Below are 22,650 nucleotides of genomic sequence, written 5' to 3'. Positions count from 1 at the left end.
GAAAAATTCTTGATTTTCTTTTTATGATTTACTTGGAAATCTTTTTTCATATCATTAAGAAAGCAATTTGGATTAATACCTTTCTTGAAACAGATATTTCAATTATAATTACACACATTTTTATTTTTTCAATCACATTTTTATGTGATTTTCATCTTTAATAGAAATCTATAAAAAAATTCAGAAGGGAAGATATTTGTATATTGTTCACAAACTTTTCAAGAAATATGATCATAAAAACAAATAATGTTTTTTTTCTATAATTTATTATTTTTTACAAATAACAAAAACAATGATATGTACAATAATGAAAGTAGGATCACATTTTTAATGCTTTCAGTTCTGACAAGAAAAAGCGGCATTTTTCTTTCAGAATATTAATGGCTTCTGGAACTAACACTTCAGGAGCTATAGCACCAGCAGATTCCACTGTAACTAAAAAGACTTAATTTAAGTTTCATTATAGAAACAATTATTGTTGTAGTTGTAACAATATAGAAATATTTGTTGTTGTTACAATAAAATAAAAAAAAATACTATTAACAGATTATTTCACATTAAAGAAAAAAAAATTCATCCATACACTGAATTATTTAACTTGTTTCTTCCAGCAACATCTAGAATAAATAATAATTTAAGTTCAGATGGATTTGATATAAGTTTGGTTAATTTTTTCCACCTTCGTTATTGCTGATTTTAGAAATGTCTATAGGAATATTTTGTTTAAAATAAATATAAATATGATGTAAATTTCCTGTCATACTCAGTTACTAAGACAAATGAAAAAATTATTATCATTTGCCTGTTACTAATAACAGTTTCTATAAACATAATTCTTTCACTTGGAAGTATCCAGTTAAATAACAATAAAAATAGCTATAATTTAAATTCTTATTTCAGTAAAAAATGTTTTTTAAGCATGTATAGATTAATCATGTATATATAAACATACTCATGAGATTTTTATTATATTTAGAAGAACAGGAAAAAAGTATAACAGACATAAGCCAATTGTTCAAAACTATATATATATATATTTAATTAACAAGAAATTTTTCTAAACATTTTAATAAGAAGTAATTTTTCTTACATATAAAATAAATTTATACGAGAAGATACACAACCCCTGTCCCAGTTATTTAAGTTCCAGTCAATCGAGAAAAAAAAAAAAAAAAAAAAAAAGAAAGAGAAAAGAAAATACTTTAAAAACACAATGTTAATACAACTCATAATCACAAATATGAGTTTTTAAAAATATGGACAAATAATATGTTAACTGCACTATTCATCTGCTCAATGACCATAATTTTTAATTAAAATCTTGTATGCATCTTTAAAAATTTTCCAAAGTGCTCACTTTAATTTACTAATTAAATAATGGTGATTGAACCTAAATACTAAAAGAAAATGCTCTCTGCATTTAAGCAAAGCAAAAAGCAATATTGTTAAATAACTGTTTAGGAATCTCAGCTTTTGAAACATTTTCTTCCATAGCTTTTACATTTCTTTGTATCAAAAATAAGATACAAACATAAAATAACATTTAAAAAATATATAAATTGAGGCTTCATTAAGACTGTTAGATTTTTAAAATTTATCCATTCAGAATCTCCACATTTTTCAACAAAAATAAGAACAAAACTGCATTATTAGTTCAAATAAATTAAAACCAAAATTATGACATTACACAAAAGTTTTAAATATTTGAAAAGGAATATACCATTTTACAAATATATGTTTGTGACAATGAAGCAACTTCTTTATTTATATTGAAATTGAAAATAAAAAAAATGCATTATCACAAAAATGGCTCATCCTAAACATGCAATAATATGGGAAATGTACACTTCTGAATCCACAAAATTTGATTTATTTCAACGATAACATATTAGATCTTGTAACTATTCATCATAATATCCAAAATATCTGAAGCAAAAATGGCAGACAGAACTATTTTTGAATCCTTTTGAAGTGACATTTGTCAAAAAGCAAATATGTGTATTTCCTTAAAATTAAAGAAGATTTTTTATAAAACTATCATATTTTTGAGCAAAGATGGAATTCAATAATCATCTAAGTTATATCAATATCATGCAATTTTGCTTTTATAAAAAGAAAGGTCAACAAACAAAACCCTCTTAAAACATGCACAACAAAGTTGAGATAAAAAGTAGTTAATATTATTTTATGAAACAATATCTGAAATAATTACAGCAGGATATCAGTAATAAATACCTTTAAAAAAGAGACAGAACAAAGGACAGAGACTTGAACAAATCCATTATAAAAATCTCAACAATCCACACACATACAAGACAAATCAGCAGTGAAAATGAATGGCCATTTTACCAGTAAAAACAAGAGTGCAAATTTCACAGTAACTCCGAGAACCTTCATCAATTCTTTAAAACCTCAGTTTATCATGCAAGCACTCTAATATTCTGATTACAAAAATTCTGAGTTTCATTATTTTCTGAGATAGTAAAACGAAGTTTACATTAGAATAAATCAAAAACAACTAAATATATCAAATCTTCGTACACCAGCTTTAATAGATGGATATTCCGCAATAATTGCCAATAGCAACACAGTAAATAGAAAAAGCAATATTAACATACATAATAGCATTCAAAGCAATATTAAAGTATTGGGAATTTAAAAAAATTCTGAATTAAAACAATGCAATATATGCTATAATATATAAAAAATATTAATAGCCAATTCAAACGGAAGTTTATGAAATATAATGAGGATAGTTCATTCTTATAATGTATTTAATTAAAATACGAAACATTACAAATAATAGTAATTAATCTAAAAATTTAAAATAGTCAATTAAGATGCTAAAATATTAGCCACCTTTTGCAACAAGCTTGTTCACCCAGACTATTAACTTTTTAGTATGTTAAATATAAATGTGAAATGAATACTTTAAAAAAATTTCAACTAGTTAATTGATAAATAGACAGGTTAAGGGATGTAGTGCAACAAAAGCTATTACCTAATTATTTTATAAAATAAAAATTAAATAAATCAATATTAAACAGTGTATATATCACAATTTTAACTGAACTACAAGAAGTGAAAATTCTACAGAATTTATGTCCAAAGAAAACAATTTTTTCCTCACCCATTTTAATTTTAACCTTGGCATAAGTATGTGAGTGAGTATATGTTTTGATGGATGAGTTTAATTTCATAACATTAAAAATTGTTACAAAATATGTCTTATAGTTAAAAAGAATATTAAAAACAAAGAAAATATTATTAATATAAAAAAAGTACAGAAATAAAATTGATATCATTAAAAAGTAATTTTTTTTTCTTAGCTTTAAGATTATAAAAGCCATTTTTGCGAGATAATAGTTTTGGAAGGTATGGTTATCAAAATTCATAGGTAAGCCACAGCAATTGCCCATCTGGTATTGGTTGTCTATTTTTGGAAGTGCTTATACGTTGACGCCTATTTCTTGATATTCTTTACAACTTCTTTCCTCCGAATGAATAAATTTTTGATGAGCCTTATTCAGATAATAAAAATTTTCAATAATAATTTTCTAATAATATTTTTCAGCTTTATTAGTTAGCGAAACCTTGAGTGCAGCTGCAAAAATATTCAATGAAGTAGTCTAAACATTTGTTTATATATATATATATAATTATTTTCAAATATTTAATTCGGACAGACTAAAAACTGAATGCTATTAAATTATAAAGATTCATTTTAAAAAATATCAACAAAAAAAATACTTACAAATATAATGATTTTTTATTGTGCACACTTCTACATCATCCTTAAGCTCATCGTGTAAGAATATATTTCGTGAGCATTTAATTTTCCTAGCATCTGCAACTTTAGCAACATCTTCACCTAAATGTATTCAATCATTAATTTGATTAAATAACATAAGCATAATTTAAAAACAAAAATAAAAGTGAAACACTTCAAATCATTCACAGAAACTACAAGGTAAGTTAGATCTAGAGTTGTCACTTTATTCCAAAATTATGTCATAATTCTGCAGTATCTTAACAATCTTACAAACTTAATTCACTCTATAACTGTATTCTAGGATAGCAATCACATAATGAGAAAAAAGACACTACACTCTGTTATATCATTGCTATACATTAGCATATCAGTGGTAAGAATTCTCTATACAGCGGTCTCTAAAATATTTTAGATTGTTTTATTTATAAAACATTATTCATGGTTCAACATGGATATTTCGAGCAATTATTAGATAGGAAGGAAAAAATAAAGTACTATACATAAAAAAAAAATTCAAATTATAATTTTCAGAAGATATACCAGATAATAAGAACAAAAAAATCAGCATGTGCTCTCTAATTCATATTATATATATATGTAAACATAATTTTTTGAGACAGTTGCTTGGCCGAGAATAGAAAAGTTGCTCTTTGAATTTTTAACTTTGTTTTATTTCATCCCAGATGGCGTAATTTATGCACAAAGAGGCACGAACAAAACACGTTCGCTCACAGTGCGGCACAAAAGCAGAAGACAGCGAAAAAGGGCAAGAAGAGAAAATGATGATGATATGTTTGAAGGAGCGCCTAGCCCCGAGGGTTGGGGCTTAATCTCCGGTAAATGGAAAAAACTATTGTGAGACTTGGCTTTCAGTATTTAACGTGATCATCTTCGCAAAAAGGTCCGATGAACTGTGTTACAGGAACAGGCAGGAGATGAGGAGTGAGGTGCATGACGAAGCAAAGGTAACAAATGTCTGACAGGATGTGATAAGAAGTATGACAAATTTAGAAGTGATTAAAATGAGAAAAACAAAGGATTAGGGAGGGCTAAATCAAAATGTTACGAGGTCTTTTAAGACGGAGATTAGGAACATATTTAGGAATATCAAGAACTGCTTTGTTATCATGATTGTCAAGATTTTTGAAGAATTTTTCAGCAAGTTTTTTAATAAACTTTTTAAGTGGAGGGTAATCAAGTGCTTTATACATATTTGTGTTTGGCATATACCAATAGCAATTACAAAATCTTCTGATAAGGTTGTTTTGTTGAATTTCAATTATTCTAAAGTTAGATTTAGCAGCGTATCCCCAAACCGGACATGCATATGTTAAAACTGGACGCAAATAGGCAGTGTAAATAAGTATTTTGTTGGCCCTGCTCATTTTGGAGTTTCGAGAAATTAAGGGAAAGAATTTACGAGTTAGGTCTCGAAACTTTTTTTTAACATAAATAAAATGGGGTTTCCATGTTAGTTTATTGTCAAGAATGACACCTAAATATTTGCATTCCTTAGACCACGGGATATTTTGGTTTTTAATTTTAATTGGGCAGAATTCTTTAAATACATGATTTTTTGTGAACATGATAGCTTCAGTTTTGCTAGGATTAATTTCTATTTTCCATTTATTGAACCAGTCTTCAAGTGTTTTGAGATGCCTAGTGAGTGCTATTGAGATGAAGTTTGGATTTTTATTCCTGGCTAGTATTGCAGTGTCGTCGGCATACATGCAGAGCATGGTATTAAATTGTCTTGGTATGTCGTTAATGTAAAGTGAAAAAAGAATAGGACCAATTTTGGAGCCTTGGGCAACACCTGCTTTTATAGGTTTAATGTCTGAGAGAATATTATTAACGCGAACACAAAAGAATCTGTTGTGCAAATATGAAATGACAATTTTTATAATATAATGTGGTAACTTGTAGGTAATGAGCTTGTAAATAAGGCCATCTTGCCAAACTCTGTCAAATGCTTTCTGAATGTCAAGGAAAACAGCAGCCGATTTTTGATTATTTGCGAACCCCTCTTCAACATATTCGACTACCCTAACAAGTTGATGAGTAGTTGAAAGGTTATTTCTGAAACCAAATTGTTCAGGGCTAAGGATGTTATTTTCCTCCAGGAATTTGTTTAACCTATTTAAAATTATATGTTCAGCAATTTTGCTAATGGAGGGAAGTAGTGAAATGGGTCTATAACTGGACGGTTCAGTGGGATCTTTGCCCGGTTTAAGAATAGGTGCTACAACAGCTGTTTTCCATTTTGTAGGAAAGTGACCAATGGCCATAATTTTAAATATGATAATTTGAAGCAATGTAATTAGGTTTGGGGGGAGATTACGTAGGACTTTGTTATTGATACCATCTAAGCCAGGGGCTTTATTAATTTTGAAGTTTTTGATGCAGTCAGTAATTTCGGTTGTAGATGGTGGTGTAACATCATGGAAGTATTTGGGTAGTGAGTTCTGAAAGTCTTTGACTGTATTATTTACAAGCAGCTCTGTTTCAACATGATTAAGTTTATTTAATTGAAATTGAGTCTCAAGGCTATTTGCCAAGCAGTTTGCTTTATTGATGTCAGTATTGACAATACTAGCCGGGCCTTTAAGGACGGAAATTTTTTGTGTTTTCTTTTTAAATGATGAAACAAAATTCCAAAAGGAGCCATCTTCAGTATTTGCATTAACCAGTTTATTGATGAATTCATTTTGTTCAGTTTTTTCATTTAATGTTTGTATGGTTTTATTAAGTTTATTCATAATTTTCTTGAAGACTGGATTGCGAGTATTTTGAAAGATCTTTCTGGCAAAATTTCTTTCTTTACGAAGAAACCTGATTTTTGGGTCAATGTAGTTTTGGTTGAATTTCAATGGTTTTGAAGCAGCAAATTTAGCATCAATAATGGTTTTTTCGAAGAATTCAACAAGTTCATCCAGTTGCTCAGGGGTTTGAGGGTCAAAATTTTGATCAATGCAAGTATTAGATAAAATTTGTTTAAAATTGATCCAGTTTGTGGAAATTTTTCTATTGTTGTCAGGGAGTGAATATTTAAGAAAAAAGTTAAGGAGAACAGGATTATGATCTGAACTGAGATCAGGTATAGATGTAATTTCATAAGGGAAGAGAAAATCTTTAACAAGAGCAATATCTATTGTACTGGCCGAATAAACACCAAATCTAGTAGGGGAGCTAGGAGCTAAAATTTCTAATCCTGCATGGAGTGCAAATGAATATAACGTATTACCGCGAGCATTATTACTTTGACAACCCCAACTGATATGATGGGCGTTGAAAACGCCACAAATAATTTGATTTGAACTGATTTGAAGCAGGTTTTCTATATCAAAAGTGAAGAGAGAATTATCAGAACCAGGGGGGATATATAAAGATGTAAGGGTAATTGGGTCATTTTTAATGTCAAGGGCAACCACCGTAGCCTCAACATAGTATAACGTGGGTGGTGTGATTACATGACGGGGAATGCCGTTTTTAATCATAATTGCTGTACCACCGCCAGAATTTTCTACAATTTTCCCAGTGCTTATATACTATGAGATTCTGATAGAGATTTCTTTACACATGTCGAATTAGGCAAGGGAATCATAGGGATCTTTTAAAAAGAATTCACTTGGCTGACAATTTCTTATTCCTCCACTCGAAGTGTGGGAACCGCTGACTAAAGCATTTTTACAGAGCTTTCTGTTGCATTAATTAAATAGAAAAAGTGGAAAAGAATCAGGAAAGGAGAACGAAGTTAATATGGGCTGAATTAGGATAAAATTTCAGAAAATAATTAGATAGAAATTAAATGTAAAAATATCATTATATATATATACACACACACACATGTATATGCATTTATCTGTGTGTAAATAATATTTAGAAACAAGGTAACAAGTAAAAATATCAACCAATTTCAGCAAAATCAATAATGTAAATGAAATAAAAAATAAATTAACTCACCATCTTTTTTTGAAATTTTAATGACTCCTTGTGGGAAACAGTCTGCTAAAGTGTGAGCTCGTGCTCCAGTTATTCTATCCAATAACCTCAATTGTGGATGAAGACGATAAGTTGCAACAACTAAAATCACAAATAAACTCTTAGTTAAAAAAATAATATCATTCAAGATTAGATGCAGCCTACATCAAAACTAATTTGATTTTACATACCAACAGGTGAAAACTTGGCATGTTCTCTTCCGATGTTCTTATAACAAAATGCTTTGAGATCAATTTCCTATAAAATAAAGTTGTATGCAAGGAATTTTCAAAATATTATGCAAGAAATAAAGAAAGAAATCAAAAACTAATTTATTAAAAACGAAAAATATCTGAATGCTTTCATTTCACTACAATGCATTGTTTAAAATAAGAATGTTATTTATAATGCATTATCAGAAATTATTAGGTTATTAAAACTGTTTTTAGGATTCAAAATATTATATTTTCAACTGATAATTTGATGAGTAGAAAATAGAATAATTGTTGATTTTTTTTTCTTTGTAACATGAAATCAAAACATTATATGTTCCATTACGATTTAGTTCAAATGCTGCATTCTATTGTTTATTTTCCAACAATATATTTTAAATATTTTTCATCATAGTCATAATCGCTTACTTACAAATAATATTTTCATTGAATGAATGGTAGAACATGTGTATCAACACATGAGCAGAAAAATATATATTTTAATCATTATGAATGGAAAATTTATTCATTCATTAGAATATAAAAAAATTCTTTATATCTATTTGTTCAACGTGTATTATTTTATACAGTAAAGAAAATTCAGAATGTATTTAGAAGAGATATTTCCAGTTAACAAATTAGAAAATTATACATGATAGTAATAAGCATTTTGATTAAAAATATCATGAATATGATTCTAATAAAAAAATGAAATAACAGGTAATATTGATTTAGTTCATAGAAGTCTATTAAATTCCTTTTTTTTTTTTTTTTCCTCAATGAGTGCAAATTATTTAAAAATGAGCATCTTAGAAAAACTATATCATATTTCTGTAACATTAATTACTAAACTTTTAACCACATCCCTTTTTTTTTTTTTAAATCAAAAGATAGAAAAATTAACCATGAAAAATGTTTTAAGAATAATATTTTCTACTGTAAATTTTATTTACTAGAATGTAAAGCTTAGTAAAATAAAAAATTTTAAAATGTTAAAGAAATTGCAAAAATATTACTTTTCAGTTATGTATACTTACATGACCCTGTTTTAAAACAGCTAATAGGATGTCATCATGTACAGGTCTGATATCATCATACTGCAAAAAGTTACAATTTAGGAAATTTTCAAATTATTTAAACACAAGTGATAAATATTATTTCCTTAATTGTTTTTAATAGTGATAAATATTACTTGTAATTTATTTTGAAGAAAGTATATAAGAAAGTATCATACTTTCTGCATTTTATCTTCTGCAGAAAAAAAAAATGCAGAAAGCAAATGAAGTTTTCTAAAATCATTACATAATTTATGTACATAGCAAAAATTGAATATTTGAAAATACCCACAAAATATTATCAATGTAATAATTTTTAGACATTAAAAATGTAAAAGAGAAATAAAATTTCACAATATAGTAGAAATTTAATGCAATTTTTCAAAAAATAAACTTGTTGAATATAAATTTCAAAATAATTTTTTGTCAAAAGTATTTAAATATTGTATTTAATGGTAATTAAATATTGTAATTAATTTAAAATAAGGAACAAATTTTGCAATAAAAATAGCCTTTGATTAACTATCAATTAAAAAATAAAATTATACCAAAAATGTTAAGATAAAGAATACCAGTTCACATACTAAATTAACTTTTTAAAAATTATTTAAAAAATTCAACAATCATGAATGAATTTTTATAATGATTTTTTACAACCTTTATTCAAATTAATTAAAACTGTTAATTTTTTTCTTTCAAAGGAAGTAGCATTTCAACAATTTTTTAGAAAAATCCTTAACTTTCTAAGAGCACAATATTTTGATTTAAAAGTTTTAGAATCTAAAAAATTAGAATTTAGGAATTGAAGGATTTCATTTTAATTCAAATGTCCAAAATTTTATAAATATTTTATAAAATTATAAGAAATTATATTTTTAACCATAAATTCTTGATTATAAATCATATGCTGAACCAAATATGAAAAATGGTAAAAACCAGTTCAGTTAGAAGGTTAAATGAAGAACTCTAAAACAGTGTCTGTAATAAAATGGACCTGAAGTTAAGAATTAATTACTGCAAAGTGCAATCTATTATAACAAGGTAATGCAATGCATTAAGAATTAATAATTAAATGTAAAAAAATAGCTAAGTTTATATATAAAAATGCAATTATTAAATTGCAGTTTATTCAGACACAAAATAACAGAATAAATTATTTATATGTGGTGTAAAAAAGGTGAGAATTAAAACTTTATAAATCACATTTTATTGAAAATGCTATAAAGCACAGCAAAACAAATGTTTAAATACAAATATATAAATTTAAACTAAATTAGTTAATAGCTTTTAACCAACCATTTCAAAGAAATTTAAAAAAATTAAAGAGAATAATTACCAATTCCTTTTGATTACCAATAGGTACAAATTTTAAATCCCCAGATTTCACTATAATAATAAAAAAAATGCTTAATGATGAAATAATAAATTATAATTATAGATAATTTTTCAAACAAGAATTCTAAAACTTTTAAAAATTTGTACCACATTAATAGAAATCAAGCATTTAACTATCAGCATAAAAGGCTTTTACCAGTCTAATTAGGAATTAATGTTTCCTAATTGAAAAACTTATAATAAAAAAGAGCAAAGTATTTCTATATTATTGTTTTAAGCGAAGCAAGGCCCATCTCTACATAATGCTGATTAGTAAATTTTCTTCTAGACATCAAATGACAGTCTGAAATAAATAAAGTCGCATAGCCTCATTCAATCTTAGTTCCAGAGCAATTTTTTTTTTAATATTAAAATGTACTAAATATGAATAAAAATATAGGGAATAGTATAAAAATTTAAAACAAAATTTTTTGCCACATTTTATTGGTTTAAAAATGGCATGAATATAATTTTTTTTTTTTTTATTCAAAACATGTCTTTTCAATTTTAAGTTTAGAAACTAACTACACTTCTGTTTAGTTAATTTCTAACTTTCATTCTAATTAGGCTACAATTAGAAAAATATCCTGCATCTGGAGACTGCCATTTTTTTAATTATTATTACAGTGGTGTGCAAAACTTAAGCAATAGGTGCTTTTTTTGCCATAACTCCACAAGAAATCATCCGAGAGACACGAAATTCAGAAATGAGAGACATTTTGTATTTAAACGATGACAAAAGCATAGTTGTGCAAAAAATGAATACAATGCATATAGTATGGAATCAAACAAAAAAGGCTTTATTGAACTCATAGTATCGCTCTACACATGATTGTCTGTCCAAAAGGAAGAACAAGCAGATATTCCTTAGTATGGGATATGACCTCCCCTTACTGCAATGGTTGCTTCGCACCCTCTCGCGATACTCAGCACCAGATTGTCCAACAGTTCTTGAGGTAGGAGTGACCATTAACCAAGCAGCATCAGTTTCAGTAGTTGGGTGTTCCCTGGAGGATGTAATCGTGCCACAAGGCATCTCCTCAAAGCGTGCCACACGTTCTATGGAATTTAAATCAGAACAGAATGATAGCACATTTGAATCCATTTGAGTGATATCTTCACTTTCCAGTGGCTGCTGAACATCAGCAGTCCGGAGTGGCTGTGCATTGTCATCCAATAAAAGAACGTGTGGTCCAACAGCACCTTGGAACAGACGCACATGGAGAAGAATCGCTTCCTTCCAATAGCGATCCCCAGTTACATAACCTCTGTCGAAAACCTAGAGCTCAGTTCTCACATTCAGCATAATGCTCCCCTGACAACAACTTCAGGCCCATCGTAAAGATCTCTTTCCGTGATGTTACTGGGATGAAACCATATCCCGACCTCTCACCAAATCAACTAGCGTTGAAAATCACTTGTGGCACTGAAACAACTCATCCGTAAAGAGGACATGACTCCAATGATGAGATGTCCAATTTTTGTGCTCTTTACACCACTCTAAACAGTTCCACAGATGGCCAACTTTCAAAGGGATGCAGTGTTCTAGACAGTGGATGATGGCCACCTTTGTGAAGGTATCTGGCCATGGTAAACTGCGGCACTTTTTGCCCAGTTGCTTAGCAGTGGTGTTTGCTGACTGGTATCGGGCTCTTTTCGCTTGCAGGACGATATCTTGGTCATCCGATGCAGTTCTTTTCCTAGGTCAGCCACCGTAAACCTTTCTAACAAATGTACCTATGGCTTGCAAGGCTTTTCAAGCGTGAAACGACACTTTTGTTGATTCCAAACTCTTCAGCTACAATGGTCAAATTGCATCCCTCCTCTAGATTTCAGATCGTTCTTCCACGTGTGAAGTCATCCAGGTGATTTCTTCTAACCATATTTCACGAAAGAACTCGCTTGCATCTGCAGCGAATGTTTTTAATTGCGCCCTCGTTCTTCCTGTCCTTGTAGTCTTGAGCTGCGTGCACCGACTGTACGCGTTTTGCGTACACTCACTTCGTCTATGATGTTTTGTTCCCGACATTTACATCTGCATCACCTTTCTGAATTACATGTTCATTGTACTGAGTGCAAAAACCCTTTTTTGCAATTTCATGACTACTTGCATAAAATTTACATTGTTGCTTAAGTTTTGCTTACCAGTATAGAATATACTGCATTTAACAGCAAATAGTAACAAATATCTCTTTTAACTCAGTTTCCTATAAGACACTGTCATTTGCAGTATTAAATAGAAAAAAATTTGTCCCGAATTGTTTTACTTAGTAAAAGTTTTAATGAATAGTAATTGTAAAGATTCAATACCAGACTAATGTCTTTTCAGCTATTCCATTTATAATCTAGTGAGCTCAAATTGCTACTTGCAGCTGGCATTCCCCCCCCCCTCATCTAGATACAAAAGGCCACTATGTAAATTATGACAATAACAGAGGGAAGATTTTAAGTTATTTTGTTAATAATAAAACAAAATTGTCAATTAACTCATTCTTTTAAATTTTAATCTATTGAAATACAGTATCAAGCACTCACTAATCGTTAATAATTTTTATATTACAAATATTAAGACATAAATAGAATAAACAATAAAAAAATTGATAAAATTACAAAATTTGCAATAAGAAATAACCATTCTTTTGAAAGGGATATTAAAGATATCTTTACCTTTTAAATTTTCTTTCGCATCTTTCGGACATTTAACTTTTAATTCAAACTGAACTGTGTCTTCTTCAGTGCCCTCATCATCATCTAAGAATAAAAATGCTTTGATTGTTTTACTCGCATAAATATTTATAATAATCATAAAAACAAAATGAAGGTGTATAAAATAAGCCTAATGCTTAATAACCTAAGTAAAACTTTTAGTTCACAAAAATTTTAATAAAAAGTATTTAACAAATCAGAAAAATACATAAAAAAATCACAAACTTTAAAAGAAATCTTTACACTAGTCATACATGCATCTTAATTTTTTTTAATTACTTAAAATGTAAAATTAATGAATTATTTGATATTTAATATATTTGAAATTAATGAATTATTTGATATTTAATTAAATAATGTAAAAGCTAAAGTCCAGTTAAGAAATATTTAATCAATTTATTCGCAATTAAAAATATAAAAATAACAAACAGATTGAAGCTTCCGACCCATTCCTCCAATGAAGTAGAATACAATATTGTCAATAATTCCAAATATATATATATATATATATATATATATATATATATATATGAAATATGTAAATTTCATAAAAGACCAAATTTATATATATATATTAATTTGGTCTTTTATGAAAGAATAAGTAGTTGCAGAATAGTAAAAGAATAAGTACCTTTCCTGCGGCTGTGATTATTCTTACAAAATGACCAGTCTCTAAATTCTCAATTTATCACCATGAGCTTTAAGTTGGAACAAACCCACACACCTTCTCTCTGAGTATACTGTATTTGATTACAAATTTTGTTTTGGGCTTGCACTCTTTAGATCTCTATTAATTCATTAAATCCCGAATCTCGCATTTTTGGAACTTTTCATTAAGATTTTATTTCTTCTTCAATTTAGCAGATATCATTAAATGGCTCAAAATTTATGTTGTCAAATTCAAAAGACTGAATTCTGCGTTTCATACCAAAATGCCATGAGCAAGTAGATTTAGAATCTCTGTTTATGTGAGAATAGTTCAATAAATAGATCTAATCAGCTGGCTCAAGTTAGATGTTTGAGATGTTTTGCTAAAAATAAATAATGCTTTGCTAATCAAATGGTATGCTTAGCACTGAATTTTTAATATAAGGATCCTATGGGACAAGCAGAACACTAAAATCTAAAAAGAAGATTGATTTGCTTCAACCAGAAATAGTTGGACCTTATAACAAAAGTATGAACAGTGTGAATCTTCTTAATTCTATGTTTGGGTTTTTATTAACTGAGAATAAAGAGTAAGAAATGGTGGTGGCCATTCTTATCCATGTGTTTGTATACAAGATCCAATAATAGAATAAAAAGCATGCTTAATCCATTAATTTAAAGCGTAAATTAAATCTTTTCTTGATAACAAACTGATTCCAAAATTTGGGTAATTGATGACATACGTCAGTGTAAACATTTAAGAGTATGATAATAAATATTAACTGGGGAGAAAGAATATGACAGGTTTAATTATGGAAGAGATATACTAATAGCATTCAAATGAAAACACTGACCATTATTAGGTTATATAAACACGCTATATCATATATCAACTTAAATTAATTCAAAAAGCATGTCTCCAATTAAAAAAAAAAAAAAATACTAACCATTAACTTTTGAAACAAACAAACGAGGATCCACTTTTATTGGTACTAAACCTATCCGATGTGTTAGAACTTCATCAGGTATAACAGTTGTATTGTTATAAAGATATATTTTATCGATTGCCATGGTAGGAATCTATGGAAAAAATGAGAAATAAAATTTCTACATTATATAAATTTGAACCAGAAAAATTTTATGAATAATTTCTTCCAATTAAAAAAATAACTTACTCTTCCTTTCCCTTTAATATATCAAAAGCAAGTTACTTTTGTTTATTATGAAGAACATTTTAACAAAACTTCATGTTTTCCCTCAGAGAAAATTAATAGTTGAAATTTGAAAACAACCAAATAAATATTTCAAAAGTTAGGAGAATTTGTTTCTTTTAGCGACAATTTTAAATAATTAACATATTGATTATTTTATTTTTACTTATTTATTCTATCAAGTGATTTAAAATATATTGGATAAAATTTATATACCCACTCCCCAAAATAGTTCAAATTATTGCATCATTGATGTTGCATTATTCTAAACATCAATGTAATAAATAAATCACTATTATATTATTATAAATAATCAATTAATCCCATTAACAGAAACATATATAAAAATAATAAATATATCTTACTGATCCTTAAAATGCATAATTCTCAAATTATTTATAAAAATTAATGAAATTTTATAAATGCTAAAATTTTATTAAAAAATTAATGAAATTTTATAATTTTTTTTCTTTTACAATATTTTCATTCACAGCTCATTTGTAAAAAAGAAAGATTTAATTAAGATAATCAATGTAATGCCAATCAAAATAAATCTGTTATAAATATTGCACATTTAAGAAAATTACTTACTTTTTAAGAATTTTCTCAAAATTTATTATGATAATTCTGTTCTCCATATAAATATTTCATAATGAAAAAAAATAAGGGATTTGAAGTTTTGTTTTTGATACTAATTCCATATAAAATTAGCAAATTGAACTACTGGTAATTTTAAATAAATGAAGTAAAATTTTATAATCAATCTAAAAGCTGAATTGAACATTGTAACAATAGGTTTCAAAATTTTCAAACAAAAATTCTGGAAGTAGTCCATTTTTAACTTTTATCAAGACTTGTTGCTTAATCTGGTTAAAATGTGAAAAAATCGGATATGAAATATAAATATTAATGTAACAATAGCTAGTTTATTGATTAATTTTGTATAAAATCACTCGCATTCTACAGTTTTGGTATTAGGACTGAACACCAAATTTTATTCATCCTGCTTATTTTAGATTTCAAGTTCTGTATTCATATGCATTCAGAAAAAAGTTTACAATTATTTTCTCAGAACAGATTTGAAAGCATGGAAATTCATCAAAATCTTGAATATGATCACTTTTTTTTTTTTTTTTTTTTTTTTTTACAATTTCAAACTTAAAAAAATATTTTTTTTAAAAAAATCAACATTTTTTATTTTTCATAAATATCACAAAAGATAATAATTAAAATTTTAACCTTAAGAATAAAAAAAAAATACTAAATATAAAAACAATCTGAAAAGTCAGTAGTTTTAATTATATAACTCAGGCTTCAAATTAATTTCCAAAAGAAACATTTTATATGTAGTATAAATAAAATCTTATAATACTAGAAAACGTAATATATTATTAAAATTTCTAACGTTCTAAAGAAATTAAGCAGAATTTATAGGATTTTTATTAATTTAAAACCAGCAATTCCAATACTGTGGAGTTATCCCCACCCTGCCCTGAAATATTCTAGATTAGCATAGTGGACTATCAGTAATTAAATTTCAACTTCTAAAACAATATTGTGGAACTTACTTCTGCAAGTAGAATTCTTCTAATGGCATTTGCAATAGGTGGCCCAGTACCTATCATATCAAATTCCATGTCCATATTTTCTTCATCTATATTCATGATTTTAATTTGAAATTCCTAAGTGCATAAGGAAAATCCAAACAAAATTAGAAACAAATAAAATTGATAAAGGAATATAGGTAAATAAATTTTAAAAAATAAATGAATACATTTTTAGGGCTTAAGATTAACAAAAGAAACCCCACCATTTCTTTAAGATTATTTAATAATTTAAGAAAACTTTATAAATACCCAAACTTATTAAAATTTACTTTTTTAGAGGAAAGAAAAATCTGTCCACAATGTCTTTCTTCACTTTTGGAATAAATCAGTAGAAAATTTTTACATTTGTGAATCTCTGTTCTTGAATGCCATTGGATAATAATTTTTAATTAATTACAACAACTCTTATTAAACAATTATAACAAAAAATATCTTTCATCAAGCAGGGGAAAAAAAATTTTTATTGGATACTCTTCCAATCATCATTTTAACAGTTGATTTTAAGCACCCATTGATTAAATTTACAGTAACAAACAATATATATGTTAAACTTATATATTGTTTCATATGTTAAACAATCCAAATATAATCCTCATAAACTTATTATATTCATTTAAGAATAACTAATAAAATTAACATTTCTTTTAAGAATTGTAATTTAATTGTATGCTCTAATGAAATAGCAAGCACTGCTTATTTTTAAACTAATGTGCCACTATTGTATTAACCATTTTCAAAACAAAATTAACACAAAACTTATAAATACTCTCCCTAAAAGGTGTTTAATTCTATAAATTTGGATTTGAAAATATATTAAAAAACTGCTATACCATAACTTAGAACATTCATAACAATAGCTTGCATCTTAATGATTGAAAATTTTATAAATATTTTCATAATATACCTTACTTTAATAAAACTATTAATAATATATTGCAGACAAATATGAATTTTTTTTTTAAATTCATAATATGCTTCCTTTTTATTTTTACCCTTTTAACCCTTTGATTTTTTAATTTATTTTGATTCAAATACATCAATTCTTGGCTTTTGTAGTGAAAACAGTACTTTTTGTCTTTAATGACAAAGACTGCAAAAAATTTACAATATGCAAGATATCAATGTGTATTTACTATATTTTACTCTGTTTCTCTATTTTATATTGATTTATGTTTTATTACACATTGTGCTTCAAAATTTTCCACATACTGCACATTTCTAACATTTACATTGAATAATTTTTCACTTTTTGGTTCATAATTTTTTATTTGATTATTTTTTTTTAACTATTTAAAATTTTCTCTCTACTTCATCCCTCCCTCTACCATTTTTCTTTTAAATTTTCACAATGTTTCTATTTTGAATGCTTCTTTTGCTTGCCTTTAATATATTTATTGTTTTTGCTTTTGATATTATGCATCTTTAGTGTGTTAATAACAATTTAATAAATTTTGTATGCAAGAAAATATGTGTAAAAATGTGCAATTACTAAACAGATTTTGATTTACTTTTATAAATAACATAATATCAAGAACTATACCTTCATTAAGTCTTCAACTGTCTTTGGACTTTCTCCATAATTTGCTTCTTCCGAACCATCCTGTAAAAAACCAAATGCTTGTTTAAATTAAATAAGATTAATAAATAGAAAGATATAGTAATTTGTAAAATTATATAAATAATCATCATATTCCCAATTTACATTTAGAAATATCCAGAATTTAATATTAAGAAATAAGGATAAATCCTATCTTTAAGAGTAGCTATCAGCAACATGTTTCATAAGTAAAATCCAAAAAAAAAAAAAAAATAATAATAATGTCAACCTTAAAAATGTAAAATCTAAAGATAATAATGCATTTTTTATTTGTAAATTAATTACAAAAGATATTAAAGTACTGACAAAAACAGTCCAGAATGTTTGACTGAAAACATTGCCATGGATGAAAATTCCAACATTTCTAAACTTCCAAAAACCTAAAAATAATACACAAGTAATAGCATTTGCCTAATACAAACTATTTGAGGAGATGAAATGTGATCCCAGACGAAATGTCAGTGTGCAAAATATTGTTATCTATTTTTTACATCTGAAGCTGGAAGCAATTGATGTATAAAATTAATGCTCAGTTATGTCCATCTATTTCTGATTGCACCATGAACTGTTGATTACATCAGCAACGTCCTCAGATAAGAGTAGACCAAAGGAAGAACAGGTTTTAGTAGGATCATCCATCCTAGCACTGCTCTGTTACTGACTAATAATGTATAATATGATCATGCAAAATACATAACTATTCCTGCTATAACTAGTGGTATTCTCAATCTCATAGCAAGGCTAGAATAGTAAAATTAGCAGAAACGGGCAGAAAATTATTTCAGTTACATTTTGTTTAGTCACCCAGCAAAATATTATACTCAATAAAGATTAAAAGGATGAAAACGGTTATAACTATTTTAAAATATCTTCAATTATATAAAGTTATTACACTCTACTAAATTATAAAATAAATGTTCTCTATACAGGCTGACTTATATAAACAGCAACCGAAAAGCAGTTGAATTGTGGTTCACACAAGAGATATTCTTCAATCATCCTGTTCCAAAATAGCATTTAATAATAAGTATAAGTAGTTGCAATGTATTGTATTTATACCAGGATAAAACCTAAAAAGGAAAACCTGTTGAATATCGGTCAATAAAATTTTGCCAGTATCATTTCAAAAACATGTTAAAAAAAAAAAATCCCACTTCCATAAAGCACATCAGTTCTGAACTTCATGATGATTAGATAAACCTAATACTTCTCAGATTAAAATGATTTTCAAGTTTCTTGTAAGTGAAAATTTAATTTTTCAATTAAAACCTCTTTTAATTCATTCATTAACCTCTTTAATTCATTAAAACCTCTATTATAATTAAGTATTTATGAGTAAAATTTGAAACACCAGAAACATAAAAAGTATTTACAGCAAAATTACTGCATACTCATATCAAATCAGCATATATATATTGCGAAAAGGTTTTTTTTAATCAAATGATTATTACATGGAAAATCTGTCAGCAAATTTATTTTAATTAAAATTAAAAAGTCTATTGCACCAAATAATTTTAATATTTCATAGTTTCTCAAAAAATTAGAAGCTGTCTAAAAGTAACCTTAAAAAAATGAAGAAAGTTAATACAATTTATTATTAACTTTAATAAAAAACATTTTTTTACAAAATATATTTAAACATAATGAATGGTTACATACAATTAAATATATGCTTGGAATATGAAGGCAACAATTTTCAAAAAAGATTTTTAATCTCCATCTGTACATATAAACAAGTCATTTCTTGAATCAATATTTAAAAGGAAACCTTAAGACTTCAAATTAAAATAAACATTTTTTTATATCAATAAGACAATTTTTTTTATAAATTGTTCTAAATGTACAATTAAAGGACAATCTTAGAAACATGCTTGTATATTAATGCCGAAACATTTTTTAAAGATTAAATTTATCTGAAGAAGTCAATAAACGAAAAAAGAATTATAAAGATAATTTATAATTTCTTATGTCAGAGTGCAATATTTCATGTTCAAAGTAATTATAATTAAATACTAATTTCATTTCAATGTATAAACGAAACCTAAAATGAATTATCTTATGTGAAAGATAAGTTTATTTCCGCAAACAAAAGCAACTTCTTAAAATGACCATTCAGAAAGGAATGAGAAATACTACTTACACTCCATACAGAAAATTGCTTCAATTTAAATACTTTTGGATCCGATTTCGTCTTCATTTTGATATTCCGAACAAGAATTTCAGGCTCAATTACTTCAAGAGAAAGGAAGGAAGAATGGAGACTTGTTTCCCGGCGTATGAACTTCAAGAGAATACCATCTGCGCTTCGATCACGTTTTTGTAAGTAAATACACAATCTATTTTCTTCACTTCAAATAAGCACAACAAATTTAAAAATTCTACATTAAAATATATTAGTGATTTATATCAAAATCTGAAATGTATTTTAAATTTTATATAAGTTTAGACACAATGTTAAATAAATTTTTACATTGAACTATAAATTTGTGCAGAAAAAAAAACAATCTCAAATAAAAAGTTGTTATTAATTTCTTATTGCATCAAATGCAGAGTTGGCAACGTCAATCCCATTGTTTGTATATTTTCTACTAGCGTCTCAATCACAACGTAATCCCTATGGGATGGGCGAATCCATCATGAACCGTACTTTTCACAGGTAGGTACGTTTGCCCGAGAGGGGCAGCAGGGATAAACGTTGGCTTTTAAATGTTGAGTTGTAGCTCAACGCTTATCCCGGTTCATTTGAATCGCTTTTCGTTGATTAACGAGGGAATACGTTGTCATTACTTTAGCATGTGAATGTGGATATAGTTTTCCTCTCTATTAATGTCTATTTTTAAATCACTATTTCTTATCTTTGAAAATGTTTACAAATTTGTTCGTGTGTTGCATTTCATAAACGGATCGTATATAATTTTTAGAAATGTATAAAATTACATTGTGAATGAAGAGGTAATGTGATATTGATATTTAAGTTTCAGTATGTAATATGGAAATAAAGCAAATCATTAACCATTTCATTTTCATACTTGATTTTTTTTTGCCATTATATTACTCTTGTGCTTTGTAGTTTTAAGTAAATGCATGTTAAATTCTTGTAAAGGTAATAAACTAACAGGAATGAAATAACTTATTGAATTTAAATAACACGTTTTGTGAGTAGAAGACATATAACCAAAACTTAATGATCTAGGTCATCGTTATTTTTAAAAAAATAAGTAAAATAACTTTTACACAAATTTAGAAAAATAATTTTATAAAGTGCTTACTGTAAAAACAACTTTAGCACAAAGTTTATTTCCTACTCGGGGTTCATAGTGTAATAAAAGACATAGCATGTTGAGTAGGTATATATTGTAATATTTATTGTATATCAAGTCAAGCCTTTATTCAAGAAACAGTTTTCTTAAAAGGATTCTGATTTTATTAATGTTTGATTGAGATTTATTTTATTATATTATAAATTTCTAAAATTTTTATTATCACAAGTTGTTTTCCTCTTCTCAATAAATAAAACAAATTGAGTTTTATTACTTAACAGATAAATCTCATTAAATGAGCAATAAAAATATGAACCTTTTTAATGCATGAAATAAAACTATTTTCAATTCATGTTTTATTGATAATTTAAGTTCTTTTGTAACAAATTAGTCCTACATAAATGACACAATTGTAAATATATTTAAAATATTTTCATTTGATGAAGTTATTTTATTAGTTCAATTAGTATTATTTGAAAAATAACATTTTAATAATGTCTGTTAGCAATTTAAAGTTGCAAAGAATTGTATTTTATAGTGATTTTTTTTAAACATAGGACTATTTAAATTCAATTTTCTTATGACAAGTATAAGATTATATTCAATTACATAAAAGTATTAAAATGTAACTCCCTGCGAATATTTTGGAGGATATAAATTTTATTTTTAATACTGGTTTTCTTTAAATTAAGGTTTGTTTTTCTAGTTATTAAGAAATCATGTTATATAGAGTTTCATGTTCATACTTGCAGCTTCCTCAGTATATTTCAAAATATAAATATTCTTGAAAGATTAATATAATGGTCTTTTAAAAGATGTTCAGAATATTCACAATATTGCAGTCTGTTACTGACATTCTGAATATAGGAAAGGAATAAATCTCTATTTTTAAAAAATGAAACTACTAAATTTTCCTGTTAATAACTGAAAAAGAAGTGATATTGAACTAATATATTATACAAATATAGAAAGCCTGAATGTTCAGCATGTCACATGTTCTATTTCTAGTAGCACCAATGTCTCCATGTGAAAACTTTTTTAAAGAGGGTTAGTGGAATTTGGCTTCATTCTATTTAGTCGTAGATGCCTCCAAATGGGGAAAGTTATTTTATGGTCACCCTGTAGTTTAATTACACAAAATTTTTGAAATATGGCAAAATGAAGTTTTAAAAATTCATTTAAAAAAAGTAAAAATTGGAGCAAAAAAATTATAGGAAAGAATTAATT

General features: G+C 26.8%; 1 protein-coding gene across 1 annotated transcript; it reads right to left on the bottom strand.

Moving 5' to 3' along the window:
* Positions 1-247: 247 nt before the first annotated feature.
* LOC129985333 (DNA-directed RNA polymerases I and III subunit RPAC1-like) lies at positions 248-20,496 on the bottom strand. The gene is made up of 11 exons (XM_056095321.1): positions 20,304-20,496; positions 18,107-18,166; positions 16,528-16,641; positions 14,696-14,828; positions 13,062-13,145; positions 10,357-10,406; positions 9,003-9,062; positions 7,945-8,011; positions 7,736-7,855; positions 3,755-3,871; positions 248-435 (listed from the first exon to the last, which is right to left on the bottom strand). The coding sequence occupies exons 1-11, from the start codon at positions 20,358-20,360 to the stop codon at positions 320-322; spliced, it is 978 nt and encodes a 325-aa protein (XP_055951296.1). The 5' UTR covers positions 20,361-20,496; the 3' UTR covers positions 248-319.
* Positions 20,497-22,650: the final 2,154 nt, after the last annotated feature.

Source organism: Argiope bruennichi, chromosome 9, assembly GCF_947563725.1.
Source record: "Argiope bruennichi chromosome 9, qqArgBrue1.1, whole genome shotgun sequence".
NCBI classification, from domain to species: domain Eukaryota; kingdom Metazoa; phylum Arthropoda; class Arachnida; order Araneae; family Araneidae; genus Argiope; species Argiope bruennichi.
The sequence above is the reverse complement of the archived record's forward strand: the minus strand, read 5'-3'. Positions and strand labels throughout refer to the sequence as shown.

Coding starts and splice junctions, on each gene's coding strand:
- LOC129985333 (XM_056095321.1), bottom strand. CDS start 20,360: ATGAAGACGAAATCGGATCCAAAAGTATTTAAATTGAAGCAATTTTCT. Junction 14,829..16,527: donor GAAGAATTCTACTTGCAGAA/GTAAGTTCCACA, acceptor TTTTTTCCATAG/ATTCCTACCATGGCAATCGA. Junction 7,856..7,944: donor TGCCAAGTTTTCACCTGTTG/GTATGTAAAATC, acceptor TTGTGATTTTAG/TTGTTGCAACTTATCGTCTT.